This window comes from Rana temporaria, chromosome 12, assembly GCF_905171775.1.
Source record: "Rana temporaria chromosome 12, aRanTem1.1, whole genome shotgun sequence".
NCBI lineage: Eukaryota > Metazoa > Chordata > Amphibia > Anura > Ranidae > Rana > Rana temporaria.
Window position 1 is genome coordinate 16,810,544 of NC_053500.1, and position 14,991 is coordinate 16,825,534.

A 14,991-nucleotide genomic window follows, 5' to 3' on the forward strand; every position below is an offset into this window, starting at 1 on the left:
TACACGTACCATTAAGAAATCTGTTCTGGAGGGCAGCGAACACCTCACGATGAACTCAATCCTCACCGATGTCTACCTCCTTCCGTCTATCCTTCAGCCGCATGCACAGCGCCCGGGACACGTCTCCCACCAGAGGGCCGAGCATCGGGAAGTCGGCTACCATGTGGACGGTCAGGTCGGTCGGCTTGGATGCCATTTCTCTCAGCTCCGATTCGTCTGCGTTCTTCACCCCTGAGAAGTGAAGAGAAACTTTTTAGCCAATGAAAATGAATACGAGAATGCGAGTAACGCGGTTAACAAGCGTTTCGTAATACGAGCACTGTCATTTTTTAGATCCTAAATCGGTTTGGGAGTGTTGTCTTGCAAAACGAGCAGGATTCAAGCCACAGCGGTGTGCAGTACCGCGTTTGGCCTGAGGTGGGGGAGCGCTGGAGCCGTTTGGAAGTATAGCCGTGCTGTACTCTGGCCTTTTTGAGTGGTTTCGAGGCTCTCCGGCGCCCCCCCACCTCTGGCCACATGTGGTATTGCATGCCATTGAAGTCAATGTGGAACTTATTATTTTCGTTTCCATTGACTTCTATGGGGAAACTCGCTTTGATATGCGAGTACTTTGGATTACGAGCATTCTCCTGGAACGGATTATGCTTATAATCCGAGGTTCCACTGTACCTTATTTTGTGTAGCAGTACCCTCTTGTAGGCTGCTAAGTGTTGTAGTCCATCTGTCACCCTGTCCAGCCTGGCACACAGTTCTCATTCACCTTCAGGCAGAAAACCAGTCCTTGAACTTTGTTTTTATTGAGGGGAATAAACTTGTATGGGGATGGGATATTCACGAGATTCCCAAACTGAATTGCAGAACAATATAAAATGGGGATGAGTATATACACCTCCGGTATTCACAACTCCAGCACATCACTTGCTTGCACTTCCCAAACCAGCTAGCACTGAATTGTGGCTCAGCCAGGCCTTAGGCGAATGCCCTTTGCAGACAGGGACCGCGAGCCCCTTCTTTATTCAAGGAATTTGCATTTGTGGGAGGGAGTGTAACTATATTCAGAGAATATGAACACAAAGGTAGGGAGAATGGGTGCACAATTAAATATAGAATGACATACAATATGTCTAAAATAATTTTGTCTTTATTTTACACAATATAAAAAGCATATGGTTGCTATCAAATATAGTACATTACAAACAAGTCTGTGCACAAGGTCTTCTAGAATGGTCAACGAGTTTTGCGAATCATCATCCGCTTCGTCAGGACCAGCAGAATTAGGCACATTGAAATTGATAAGTCAAATAATTTTAAACCGATCCAAAATGAATGTAGTATAGTTCACGCGGTGTCCATGTAAGGAAAAGGGTCAGTAATCTCACAAAATAGCCTGGGAGCCCATTGGAGGGTAACCATCGGGTTAAAATATCAAGGCCAGATAAACCAAAATCTGAGTAAATATGTATATAATATCGTGGTGAGTCAAAGATGAATTCCAAGTCCCAACACCCATTTTCCCTCCTTGCATGGGCTCCTTTAGTGAAGCAAAAGTATGGAAGTCCTTAGTGCTAGCTGTCCACGTGGCTACTTAGTCCAGAACAACATCGTCAGGCCCTGCCAGCCCTCCTGGCTGCAGCTGCCTCTCTTTCCACTGCCCATAGCACCACAGTCCATCCTACTGGCTCTGCACCCATCTCAGACTGCAATCTCCCTGTCCTCTTTGGCGTGCCTAAGCAGTCCTTTCCTGACTGTGTGTCATCACCAGACTTCTTGGCTTTGACCTGTTGTTCCTTTCCTGGAGACTGAGCTTTGCAGTACTCTCTCGCTGTGCTCCCTTGCTCCCATGCCACCTGTCCAGAACACCTCCGTGTGTCGTGAGAAGGATCCTGTCTACACCTAAGCCCCAGGCCCAAGGTCACCCCCCAAACTGGGCAGCTCCCACAAAGGCACCAACAGCCAAGCAGTATCTCCAGCTTCCACCCGAACAACTTCTCCCCAGCTGGGCTTAACCTAGGTATTTAAAGAGGGCTGCCCCTGCCAAGCCAGATTGGGGATTGGTCAGGGCTCCTCAGAGCACCCCAGACAGCACCACCTCCTCTCTCCTCCTTCCTTTCCAGAAAACACTAGAACATTCTGGAAAGCAGTGGGAGATCTTGGTGATGCTGCTTGTGAATCACCTAGCTCTACTCTGAGTCACTCCCAACCCAGATCAAAACACACCCAGGCTTGTCTGCCAGCCAAATCTGAAAATGTACCTACTCTCACAAAAAAACATACACTATCATTCTAGCACACGAGAGGGTGCTACATGTTTTACCCCAGATACTATAGTGGCTCCAGGGCCATCTCTATACATACATGTGGTCACCAATGTCAACCGGTAAAATTTAAACCAAAGGGTGGGGCCAGGTGGGCAGAAAAAGGCATATTGAAAAGGAGGAAAAGAAAGTGTAATAAATGTGACAAAGAAGAAGTGGGAAGGGTTAGAACCTCTGTCAGGTCCTTAATGGTAGAAATCTGTGCGGTCAACGGACAGTATTAGGAACCCAACCAATGTTCTAACCTTACACCACTATAATTTGGTTGTTCTGCTGGCTTACCTATAGCAAACATGTATATTCCGGCCTCCTTAAGGGTCTGTGCCACTGTGATGGCATCATCCTGGGACTTCCCATCCGTTAAGAGGACCAGTACTTTGCCAGCCTGGGCCCGGGCTCCTGATGCGGCTCTGAGATTTTCTTCCAGGACATGGGTGAGAGCCATACCTACCCACACAAGAGATATGAGGATACAGGGTCGTATAAACATACAGCATTGCAACAGAAGAAAAAACTGTGTCTATACCTGTAAAGGTGTTTCCTCCCTTATACTTCACCCTTCTAATGGCCTCCAGGACCTCTGTTTTAGTGGAATACGAGTTCAGATCCCATTCAGTCTGTGGCTCTCCGCTGTACTGAGACAGACCTGTAGGGGGCAGTGTGAAGTAAAAAAAGCTATGGCATGTGCATAGACAGACATTGCGACTTTTCCGATGACCTAATCTAACGCTGATGCTCATGGCACATTCGTACTGGGGGTCGTTTCATCATCGCAACCCATTCATTTTGGATGAATTGGATTACTTCTTTTCTAGCGATTCACAATGGGCCTAGCCAATCGTGTGACAGTACTGTTCACCATCGCAGCATCCTGGGCAATTGGCATGCTGGATTGACTTTGAGGTCCTTGGCATGCTCCAAATTGTCTTAACCTCACCCCCTCACAGTGCCTGAAAACATGATGGGTTGGCATCATTGGCCAATGCAATAGAGTTTTGTTGGCTTATGATGGAAGACCCAACCTCACCACCCCTCTCACCCAGTCCAGGTCAAACTCTGCTATTGGGATACTGTGGGAAGGTAATATAAAGACAGAGTCGTATTCTGCTTTCCAGATCCCGAATCCCAACTCATCCCTCTTGTCTCACGTACCTTCCTCTAAGCCAAGGGTCTCCAGACTTCCTAAACAAAGAGCCAGTTTACTGTCCTTCAGACCTTAGAGGGGAAGAACTGTGTCCCATGGGAGTAGAAAACAATGACCTGGCATTGGGAGTAAACAATGTCAAGGATCCTGTCTACACCCAAGCCCCAGGCCCAAGGTTACCCCCCCCCCTCCCCAAGATTGGGGAGCTCCCTCAAAGGCCCTGACAGCCTAGCACTCGATCTCCAGCATCCACCCGAACAACTCCCCCCCAGCTGGGCTGACACTTGGTATTTAAGGAGGCCTGCCCCCTGCCAATCCAGATTGGGGATTGGTCAGGGCTCCTCGGAGCACCCCGGACAGCACCACCTCCCCTCTCCTCCTATCTTTCCAGAAAACACTAGAACATTCTGGAAAGAAGTGAGAGGTCTTGCTTTCAAGATCCTGAATGCCAACTCATCCCTCTTGTCTCACCTACCTTCCTCTAGGCCAGGAGTCTCCAGACTTCCTAAACAAAGGGCCATTTTACTGTCCTTCATTCCTTAGAGGGGCCGAACTGTGGCCCATGGGAGTAGAAAAGAATGTCCTGGTATCAGTGGGAGTAAACAATGTCCCAGATTTGTTATTGGGTATACTGCCCCATAATTGGTGTCAGTGGAAGGAACAGTGCCCTTTCATTGGTGTCAGTAGAAGGAACAGTGTCTCATCGTCGGTGTCAGTAGAAGGAATAGTGCCCCAACATTGGTGTCAATGGCAAGAATAATGCCCCATCATTGGTGTCAGTGGGAGGATATCTGCCCCGTCATTGGTGTCCATCAGAGGAATAGTGCCCCAAGGGTCAGATACAGGCAAGCATAGGGCCAGATCCAGCCCTCGGGCCGCAGTTTGGAGACCACTGCTCTAGGCTTTCTTTTTTTTCCTCTTACCCTTACCTACTCCATCCAAAACTAAAGAAAACCGTTTTGGCTTTAGATACACTTTAATTGTCCATCTACTATTCTCATCTTATATTAATTTTGGCAACAAAAGACACAGTAGGGCTTATTTTCGGGGTAGGTCTTACCATGTAATGTGATGTCTTCTCTCCCCCTCCCTGCCTGCCAGGAATCTCCAGTGCGAGTTAAAATGCTTGTAAAATCATATAATCCACTCTATTACAGTATTATATAATGTACAATGTGTGTGTTTCTGTACTATAATTGTGCCAGATGCCTTCGTTATAGCGCCGATCTGCGCTTCTGTGACCCGCTGGAGCTCTCTTCCCCTCAATTATATTACAGAAACACACACATTGTACATTATATATACACACTGTAATAGAGTGGATTATAGGGTTTTACAAGCATTTTAAACTAGGGCTTATTTTCCGGGTAGGGCTTATATTGCACCCTTCCTGGAAAATAACGCTAGTTCTTATTTTCGGGGTAGGTCTTATTTTCGGTGAAACACGGTATGATCCCAGATGACTCATCCTACCACCACCACCACCCCAGCATGACACTATAAACTCATTACCGACTCGAATCTTGTCCTTGGAGATGTGGAGGGGGCTAAGAATCCCCCACAGGAAGTTCTTCACCAGTCTAAAGTTGGCGCGTCCTACGCTCCAGGAACTGTCCACCAGAAGAACTATGTCCCATTCCAGCGTGGTGTCACAATGGTGTACCGGCCCTGGCCACAGAGACAGACAATATAAAGGAAAGTGATAGGTAACACCATCAACACAAGTCCAGCAAGTTTATTTTCATATTTCATGTCTGAGGTTTACAACCCCTTTAACCACTTGCCAACCGCCGCCTGTGCATATACGTCGGCAGAATGGCACGGTTGCGCAAAGCAACGTGCCTGTACGTCGCTTTGAATTTGTGCCCCCGCCGCATGCTCCGTGACCGTGCCTGCGGGATCCGCGGACTCAATGTCCGCCGGTGTCCCACGATTGTGTCACGGAGCTGCAGAACGAGGAGATGCCAGTGTAGACAAGGCATTTCCCTGTTCTGCCTAGTGACAGGACACTGATCTACTGCTCCCTGTGATCGGAAAGCAGTGATCGCTTTCATGTCACTTGTAGCCCATCCCCCCCACAGTTAGAATCACTCCCTAGGACACACTTAACCCCTTCATCGCCCCCCTAGTGGATAACCCCTTCCCTGCCAATGTCATTTACACAGTAATCAGTGTATTTTTATAGCACTGATCACTGCATAAATGTGAATGGTCCAAAAATAGCGTCAAAAGTGTCCTATGTGTCCGCCATAATGTCGCAGTCACAATAAAAATCGCAGATCGTCACCATTACTAATAAAAAAATACTAATAATAAAAATGCCATAAAACTATGCCGTATTTTGTAGACGCTATGGCCCAGATTCTGAAAGGGCTTACGACGGCGCAACGCCATGTACGCCGTCGTAAGTCCTAATCTGGGCCGTCGTATCTATGCGACTGATTCTTAGAATCAGTTACGCATAGATAACAATTAGATCCGACAGGCGTAAGGCTCTTACGCCGTCGGATCTTAAATGCAATTTTTTTTTTTGCCGCTAGGTGTCGCCTCCGTCGTTTTCCCCGTTGAGTATGCAAATTAGCTAGATACGCGAATTCCCGAACGTACGCGCGGCCGACGCAGTAAAGTTACGACGTTTACGTTAGGCTTGTCCTGACGTAAAGTTGCCCCTGGGTATATGAGGCGCAATCAATGTTAAGTATGGCCGTCGTTCCCGCGTCGAAATTTAAAAATTGACGTTGTTTGAGTAAGTCGTCCGTGAACGTCATTGGGTCGAAACCAATGACGTCCTTGCGACGTCATTTGGAGCAATGCACCCTGGGATATTTTCGGACGGCATATGCGCAGTACATTCGGCGCGGGAACGCGCTTAATTTAAATGCTATACGCCCCCTACCCGCCTAATTTGAATTAGGCGGGCTTGCGCCGGGTGATTTACGCTACGCCGCCGCAACTTTACAGGCAAGTGCTTTTTGAATAAAGCACTTGCCTGTAAAACTTGCGGCGGCGTAATGTAAATGACATACGTTACGCCGCCGCATAGATACGCCGGATCTACGAGAATCTGGCCCTATAACTTTTGCGCAAACCAATCAATATACGCTCAATGCGATTTTGTTTACCAAAAATATGTAGAAGAATACATATCGGCCTAAACTGAGAAAAACATTTTTTATTTATTATTTTTTTGCGGATATTAATTATAGCAAAAAGTAAAAAATATTGCTCTATTATTGTTTTTTAGCGCAAAAAAATGAAAACCGCAGAGGTGATCAAATACCACCAAAATAAATCTCTATTTGTGGGAAAAAAAGGACGCCAATTTTGTTTGGGTACAATGTCGCACGACCGGGCAATTGTCAGTTAAGACGACGCAGTGGTCAGGAAGGTGCTCTGGTCAGGAAGGGGGGTAAATTCTTCCGGGGCTGAAGTGGTTAAATGGCCTTCTTTACTTTCCAGTAGAGGCCTGCTTTAACAAAGACCTTGAGGACGCAAGCTTGCTATTATTTTTGGAATTTTTGTGCGCAACTTGAAAATCTCACCAGAAACAACTAATTAAAAAAAAAAAAAAAAAGGTACAGAAAAGAAAAAAATATATATAAAATGATGTGCTTAATGAATTAAAGAAATGAAATAAAAAATGGAGATCTGGTTTTCTCTCCTCTGATTGGCTGTTTGGTCATTTCCCGTGCTCTGAGTATTCTACGGCAGACATGGAGGAGCAGACGCGAGGCAGTAAACGCAGACGGGCGGGAGATCGATATCTATCAAGCCTCGGGGAAAAAAGCACAGCAGCCTTGTCAATCAGGATTTTTTTTCCTCCCAGGAGACCCTCCGCGTCGCCCCGATCATTAGAGTTCAGGAGATCACAGAGATGAATTAGCGCGCTTGCAGAGATGGCGGGATAATTGCGCAGGCCGCGTTACCTCTCCGAGGGGTGCTGGGGGTCGCTGACACCTCTCTCTCCGACTTGGAGGAAATTTTCTGGGTGGGTTTGGCCACCAGGGTAGCGTTCTGGGGCCCCGGCCTTCGTCCTTCGGGCCCCTGTGGTCTGGAGCTTGGGGTATCCAACTGCTCCTTGTCCTCTCTCCTCTCTAAGAAGAGATAACAAAAAATGAATATTTAAAGCGCGGTTCCGGGCATCATTTTTTGCAAGCTAAAATGAATCACATTAAATAGTCCCTAAAACATATTAATAGCTCCCCAATCGTTCCAGAAATCATTGCAAACACTTGCCTTATATCCTCCAGCTCATGTTGTGGCCGTATCCATCTTATGTGTGGGCATGTGAAGCCCACTTCCTTTATCTTCCTGGTTTTCAGGGAGAGGTGCATGCTGGGAGCTTTAATGCCCAGAGACTCTTGGGAAATGAGTGTCATCATTTCCCAGGAGGCAATGGGGTCATAAGACAGGAAGTTGAACCACCTAGGACCAGGAACTAGAAAGATTACAAAATCTGCCTAGCAACAGCCAGCAGGGCCGCCATCAGGAATTATGTGGCCCCTTACACAGCTTCAAGCATGGGCCCCCTGGTGCAGAGAACCGGGGGGGGGGGGCTTTGTGCTAACAAACAATTTTTTTTTTTTTTTCTAAAAAAAAAATCCGGGGCCCTGGGGACCTCTGGGCCCTTTAATAAAAATAAAATAAAAGAAATAAAAAAATATATTACATTTTTTTTTCTTTTTATATAAAAAAGGGGGTTGCCATCCGGGGTCCCTGGAAAACCCAAAATATAAAAAACAAAATATATATATAAAAAAAAAAATTAAAAGTCAAAATACCAAGGCCTCCAAAAGGGAGGAACCCCTAGAGCACGGGGCCTCCAAACTTTCTAGACAGAGTGCCAGTTTACAGTACTTAAGACTTTAGGGGGGGGGGCAGACTGTGAACAGTGGGAGTAAAAAATGACCTGGTGTCAGTGGGAAAAATAGTGCCCCATCATTGGTGTCAATGGGAGGAAATGTGCCCCATTATTGGTGTCAGTGAGAGGAATATTGAACATCATTGGAGTTAGTAGAAGGAATAGTGCCCTATCATTGGTGTCAGTTAGAAGATTAGTGCCCCATCATTGATGTCAGTGGAATAGTGCCCCCATCATTGGTGTCAGTGGGAGGAATAGTGCCCCCATCATTGGTGTCAGTGGGAGGAATAGTGCCCCATCATTGGTGTCAGTGGGAGGAATAGTGTCCCATCATTGGTGTCAGTAGGAGGAATAGTGCCCCATTGTTGGTGTCAGTAGGAGGAATAGTGCCCCATCATTGGTGTAAGTAGGAGGAATAGTGCCCCACTGTTGGTGTCAGTAGGAGGAATAGTGCCCCATTGTTGGTGTCAGTAGGAGGAATAGTGCCCCATTGTTGGTGTCAGTAGGAGGAATAGTGCCCCATTGTTGGTGTCAGTAGGAGGAATAGTGCCCCATTGTTGGTGTCAGTAGGAGGAATAGTGCCCCATTGTTGGTGTCAGTAGGAGGAATAGTGCCCCATTGTTGGTGTCAGTAGGAGGAATAGTGCCCCATTGTTGGTGTCAGTAGGAGGAATGGTGCTCCATTGTTGGTGTCAGTAGGAGGAATAGTGCCATGTTGTTGGTGTCAGTAGGAGGAATAGTGCCCCATCATTGATGTCAGTAGGAGGAATAGAGTGTCAGGAACTATGGCTCACTGTTACTGACAGTGTGTTGTAGAATAACGCCCCAAGGGCCAGATAAAAGCAAGCAAAGGGCTGCACCGGGCCCCCCAGGGCACAGTTTGGAGACCACATCTTATGCCCTGTACACACGATCGGTTCATCCGATGAAAACGGACTGATGGATTTTTTCATCAGATATCCGATGAAGCTGACTTTCATCAGTCTTGCCTACACACCATCAGTTAAAAATCCGATCGTGTCAGAACGCGGTGACGTAAAACACAACGACGTGCTGAGAAAAATGAAGTTCAATGCTTCCGAGCATGATTCTGAGAATGCGTGGATTTTTGACCGATGGATTTTCCCACAGACGATCGTTTTTTTTCTATCGGATTTTTAACAGTCAGGAAATTTTAAAACAGGTTCCATTTTTTTTCACCGATGGGAAAAAAAACGATGGGGGCCACACACGATCGGTTCGTCCGATGAAAACGGTCCATTTTCATCAGACGAAACGATTGTGTGTACAGGGCATAAGTCTCTATTGGGCACAGTGACGTCTATATACTCCCAAACTCACCTGTGGTTGTGGTGCTGCCCTCTGCTGGAGAGGAAGACTCCGTGATCTGCGGTGCTGGAGTCACATCTGCCTTTTTCTTCTCATTTCGCACTTGGGCCTTTAAATCTTCAACTGCAAATATACAATGGAAGGAAAATCTGTTCAATCTTCTTTATAAGAGCTGTGGTTAGAACTTATAAAAAAGCAGAGGTCTCGTCTTTCACATTTGTCCGTGTCAAGTGGATTCATTCAAAGGAACGTGTCAGTGCAATACTTCCAGGTACCTATTATCTCTCACAGAGATCACAGGGGTGTATTCAAGAAGCAATTGCGCCTGTGTAACCATAGGTTACACAGCGCAATTGCTTACTTGCCCCGGCGTAACGAGTGCTCCTGATTCAGGAACCTCGTTACGCCGACTGCAGCCTAAGATATGCGCGGCATAAGCCTCCTTATGCACGCATATCTTAGGCTGCATTCTTGCGGTGGACGCTAGGTGGCGTTCACGTTGTGCTCAGTGTATAGTATGCAAATTGCATACTAACACCGATTCACAACGTTGCGCGAGCCCTGCGTACGCAATTTACGTCGTTTACGTACGACGGTTTCCGCGCAAGGCTGCCCCTGCTATTAGCAGGGGCAGCCCATGTTACGTATACCCGTCGTTCCCGCGTCGCGAAATTCAAATTTTACGTACTTTGCGTAAGTGAATCGTGAATGGCGCTGGACGCCATTCACGTTCACTTTGAAGCAAATGACGTCCTTGCGACGTCATTTGCCGCAATGCACGTCGGGAAAGTTTCCCGACGGAGCATGCGCTCTACGAGCGGCGCGGGAACGCGCCTAATTTAAATGATTCCCGCCCCCTACGGGATCATTTAAATTGCGTGCTCTTGCGCCGGGCATTTTGCCGGCGCACCCGCGCAATTCACGGAGCTTCTGCTCCGTGAATCAAGGGCAGCGGAGCAAATTTGCGGGGGCGCAGGGCAAAAACGTTGCCCTGCGCCTCCGTAAATAATGGGCAATTCTACCTGAATCCGGCCCAGTGTGTTCTCCATGACAAGCCATCGTCTGCTTTTCCCTACAGAAGGATGGAACCATCTTTGTTCAGACTGAGGAAATGCTTCTTCCTGTCTGCAGCAGACTGGTGACATCATCACAGCCTAGGCAAAGTCACCTTACTGGAGATCAAAGATGGCTCCTCACTGAAAGGTGTGATGAGAATTAAAAGTGGACCTGTGCATTACACATAATATTGTGTTACTCAGATAACACAAGGTACCGTATTTATCGGCGTATACCGCGCACTATTTTGCCCTGAAAATAAGGGCAAAATCGTGGGTGCGCGATATACGCCGATACCCGCGCCGTGTTTGAATGCCTGCGCCGACATATACCGAGCGCAGTACACTCGCGTACATTCGGCCAGGCTCGGCTTCGCTCGTAGTCACGCATAAACGTCACAGAGCGTGAGCACGAGCGAAGCCGAGCCTGGCCGAATGTACGCGAGTGTACTGCACGACGGTATATGTCGGCGCAGGCATTCAAACTGAGCGCGGGAAGCGGCGATTCAACGGGTAACAGCGCGGGAGGACACCACCGAAGCCGCAGACGGACGCCGGACCCGACGAGAAGGACACCACTGAAGCCGCAGACGGACCCGACGAGGAGGACACCACCGTAGACTGACGCCGGACCTGATGAGGCCACCGATGGACGCCGCGCAAGACACCAAAACTGTAAGTACTAAAATGTTTTTTTTACAGGAATGCGGGTCCACATTAGGGGTGCGCGCTATACGCCGGAGCGCGCAATACCCCGATAAATACGGTAATCACCAAAAAATGAATTACAAAAACATGGAGATCACCAACTCCTTCCAGTGCCTGTGGTCACCTGACCAGCGCCTGATTAGGTGACCGGAAAAATTGGGAGGATAGAAGTATTTCCAATGCCTCTGTAGCCCGATTACTATGGGGGTGGTATGAATGGACTAATGTACAGTTGGTGGGCAGGAGGGGAAGCTGATAAACATGTGCAATTTGTTTAGTGCGAAATTCTCAATTCTCAAATTTCCGAATTCAGAATTTTTCGAATTTCCGAATTTTCGAATTTCAGAATTCAGAATTTTCACATTTCCGAATTCAGAATTTTCGAGTTTTGTTTAGTGCCAAATTTGTTTTTTAATTTTGACAAATTTGTTAATTCCGATATTCTTAAATTTTCGAATTTCCAAAAAATTCAAAAATTAGAATTTCGTAAATTCGAACATTTCGAAAATGAACATTTTGAAAATTGGAGATTCGAAAAACCGAAATTCGAAAATTCTGAATTTTCAAATTTCCGAATTCAGAATTTTCGAATTTCCAAATTCAGAGGGCTAGATTTAGATAGGTTAGCGGATCTTTAGATCCGCGTAACCTATCTGATTTACGTTACGCCGTCACTATTTTTTGAAGTGCTTTATTCAGAAAGCACTTGCCTCTAAAGTTGCGGCGGCGTATCGTAATTCCCCCCCCCCCCCCGGCGGAATTCAAATTCCACGGCTAGGGGGCGTGTAGAATTTAAATCAGGCGTGTTGCCGCGCCGATCGAACAGCGCATGCGCCGTCCGCAAATTTACCCAGCGTGCATTGCTCCAAATGACGTCGCAAGAACGTCATTGGTTTCGACGTTAACGTAAATTAGGTCCGGCCGTATTCGCGAACGACTTACGCAAACGATGTAAAAAATTCAAAACTTGGGGCGGGAACGACGGCCATACTTAACATAGGATACACCACACTTACCCCTGCTATAGCAGGGGTAACTTTCCGCCGGAAAAAGCCGAACGCAAACGACGTAAAAAAAAAGCGCCGGGCGATCGTTCGTTTCTGAATCGGCGTAAATGCTCATTTGCATATCTGACGCGTAAAAGATATGGAAGCGCCACCTAGCGGCCGGCCTGGAATTGCAGGTTAAGATCCGACGGTGTAAGTCACTTACACCTGTCGGATCTTAGGCATATCTATGCGTAACCTGATTCTATGAATCAGGCGCATAGATACGACGGCCGGACTCAGAGATACGACGGCGTATCAGGAGATACGCCATCGTATCTTCTTTATGAATCCGGCCCTGTATTTTCAAATTTCCGAATTCAGAATTTTCAAATTCTCAAATTTCCGAATTCAGAATTTTCGAAAAAAGCTAAAAAAACGAATGAAACGAAAATGAACAAATTTTTCGGCAGTGCACATGTCTAGAAGCTGCCCTGGGCACTAGACAAACCTGTCCAGGTACTGCAGATCTAGAATGGGACCCTGTGGTTCTAGACTGGAGAAAAAAGTTCCCCTCTATTGTAAGGCACCAAATTTGCAGTTTATTTCCTTTATTTCATACAACGAAGCTGTGGGGCCCCCGGACAAAGACCACAGCTGTGGGGCCCCCGGACAAAGACCACAGCTGTGGGGCCCCCGGACAAAGACCACACATGACCCATGAGTTCTATCGGTATGTGTGTGACTCACTGATGAACTTCTTCTTGGCTATGAGGGTGTCCTGCCCTCCTTGGATGACGTGTATCTGCAGAACGTACTCCTTTACGGGGTCCAGACCTCCAACCGTAGCCTTGGCCGTCTTCGTTTTCAGCATCACCTCCTGTTCTGGATCCCCTTAAAGGAAACACCAAAAAATAATGGTTACCTCCTGACTGACACCCTCAAAAAATGTGCCCCTCTCCCTTTCTAATACCTTTTGTTGTGTGACTCCATAGCTGCCACACACCGTCGGATCTTAGGCTGCAATTCTAGGCCGGCCGCTAGGTGGCGATTCCATTGCGGTCGGCGTAGAATATGCAAATGACTAGTTACGCCGATTCACGAACGTCCGCTTTGCCCGTCGATCTAAATTTACGTAGTTTCCGTAGAGATGCGTCACGTAAAACTAAGCATGCCCTCTAGGTGGTCTAACCAATGTTAAGTATGGCCGTCATTCCCGCGTCGAATTTTTAAATTTCATGTCGTTTGCGTAAGTCGTCCGTGAATGGCGCTGGACGCCATTTACGTTAACGTCGAAACCAATGACGTCCTTGCGACGTCATTTAGCGCAATGCACGGCGGGAAATTTCAAAACGGAACATGCGCAGTACGTCTGGCGCGGGAACGCGCCTAATTTAAATGGTCCCCGCCCCATTTGAATTAGGCGGGCTTGCGCCGGACGGCTTTACGCTACGCCGCCGCAAGTTTACACGCAAGTGCTTTGTGAATCAAGCACTTACGATGAAAACTTGCGGCGGAGTAACGTAAAGGGGATACGTTACGCCAAAGCACAAGTAGGTGAATCTGGCCCACAGTTTTTTGCTACACAAACTATTTGCACCTTTGCACAATACACAAAATTGTTTACATACAAGTCTATATAAGTTTATATAAATGTTTTTATAAATAAATAAAAATGTATATAAATGTTTACATAACTCTATTTAAAAGTTTATATAAATGTTTTTATAAATAAATAAAAATGTATATAAATGTTTACATAACTCTATATAAAAGTTTATATAAATGTTTATATAAATAAATAAATACAAGTCTATATAGGTTTATATAAATTAGACATGTGCAATTAGATGTGTGCAAAATTCATTTTATTTGTTTTTTTGCTTTTTTCGGGAATTCGGAAATTCAGAAATTCGAAAATTTTGCAATTTCGAATTTATTTTTTATTTTTTCCATTTTTTAATTTTAACATTTTTTAATTTTGAAATTTTCGAATTTCCGAAAATCCGTATTTCCGAAAATCCGAATTTCCGAAAATCCAGAAATTTAAATATCCAAAAAATTCGGAAATTCGGAAATACTAAAATTCGGAAATTTCGGAAATGCGAAAATTCTGAAATTTTAAAATTCGGAAATACGAAAATTCGGAATTAACTAATTTCTCAAAATTTGGTAAAGAAACTAATTTGAAACTAAACGAATTGCACATGTCTAATATAAATGTTTATATAAATGAATAAAAGTGTATATAAATTTATATAAATCATGTATAATAATAATACTAATAATAATAATATCATAAGTCCCCGCCCCCGAGGAGCATAAACTTCAAATTGTCTAGTGCTGTGAAGTGAATTATTTACGTAAGCACCATTTAATCCAGGGGTCTCCAAACTGCGGCCCGAGGGCCAGATGTGGCCCTTTGTTAGCCTTTATGCGGCTCTTTGGGCACTATTTCTCCAACTGATATGAGGCACTATTCCTTTCACTGACACCAACAAGGGGGCACTATTTATTTTTCTGATATCAATGATGGGATACTATTTCTCCTACTGATAGGGGCCCTACTCCTCCTCCTACTGACCACCAACCCT

General features: G+C 46.0%; 1 protein-coding gene across 1 annotated transcript in view; it reads right to left on the reverse strand.

Annotated features, from left to right (window-relative positions):
• Positions 1–14,991, reverse strand: part of COL20A1 (collagen type XX alpha 1 chain) — a 142,950-nt gene that overhangs the window by 110,048 nt on the left and 17,911 nt on the right. The window contains exons 4-10 of the mRNA XM_040331623.1: positions 13,148–13,291; positions 9,661–9,771; positions 7,386–7,553; positions 4,972–5,127; positions 2,842–2,961; positions 2,598–2,762; positions 67–231 (exon numbers count right to left, since the gene is read on the reverse strand). Coding sequence (XP_040187557.1) covers positions 67–231; positions 2,598–2,762; positions 2,842–2,961; positions 4,972–5,127; positions 7,386–7,553; positions 9,661–9,771; positions 13,148–13,291 — 1,029 coding nt within the window. The remainder of the gene's footprint in view (positions 1–66; positions 232–2,597; positions 2,763–2,841; positions 2,962–4,971; positions 5,128–7,385; positions 7,554–9,660; positions 9,772–13,147; positions 13,292–14,991) is intronic.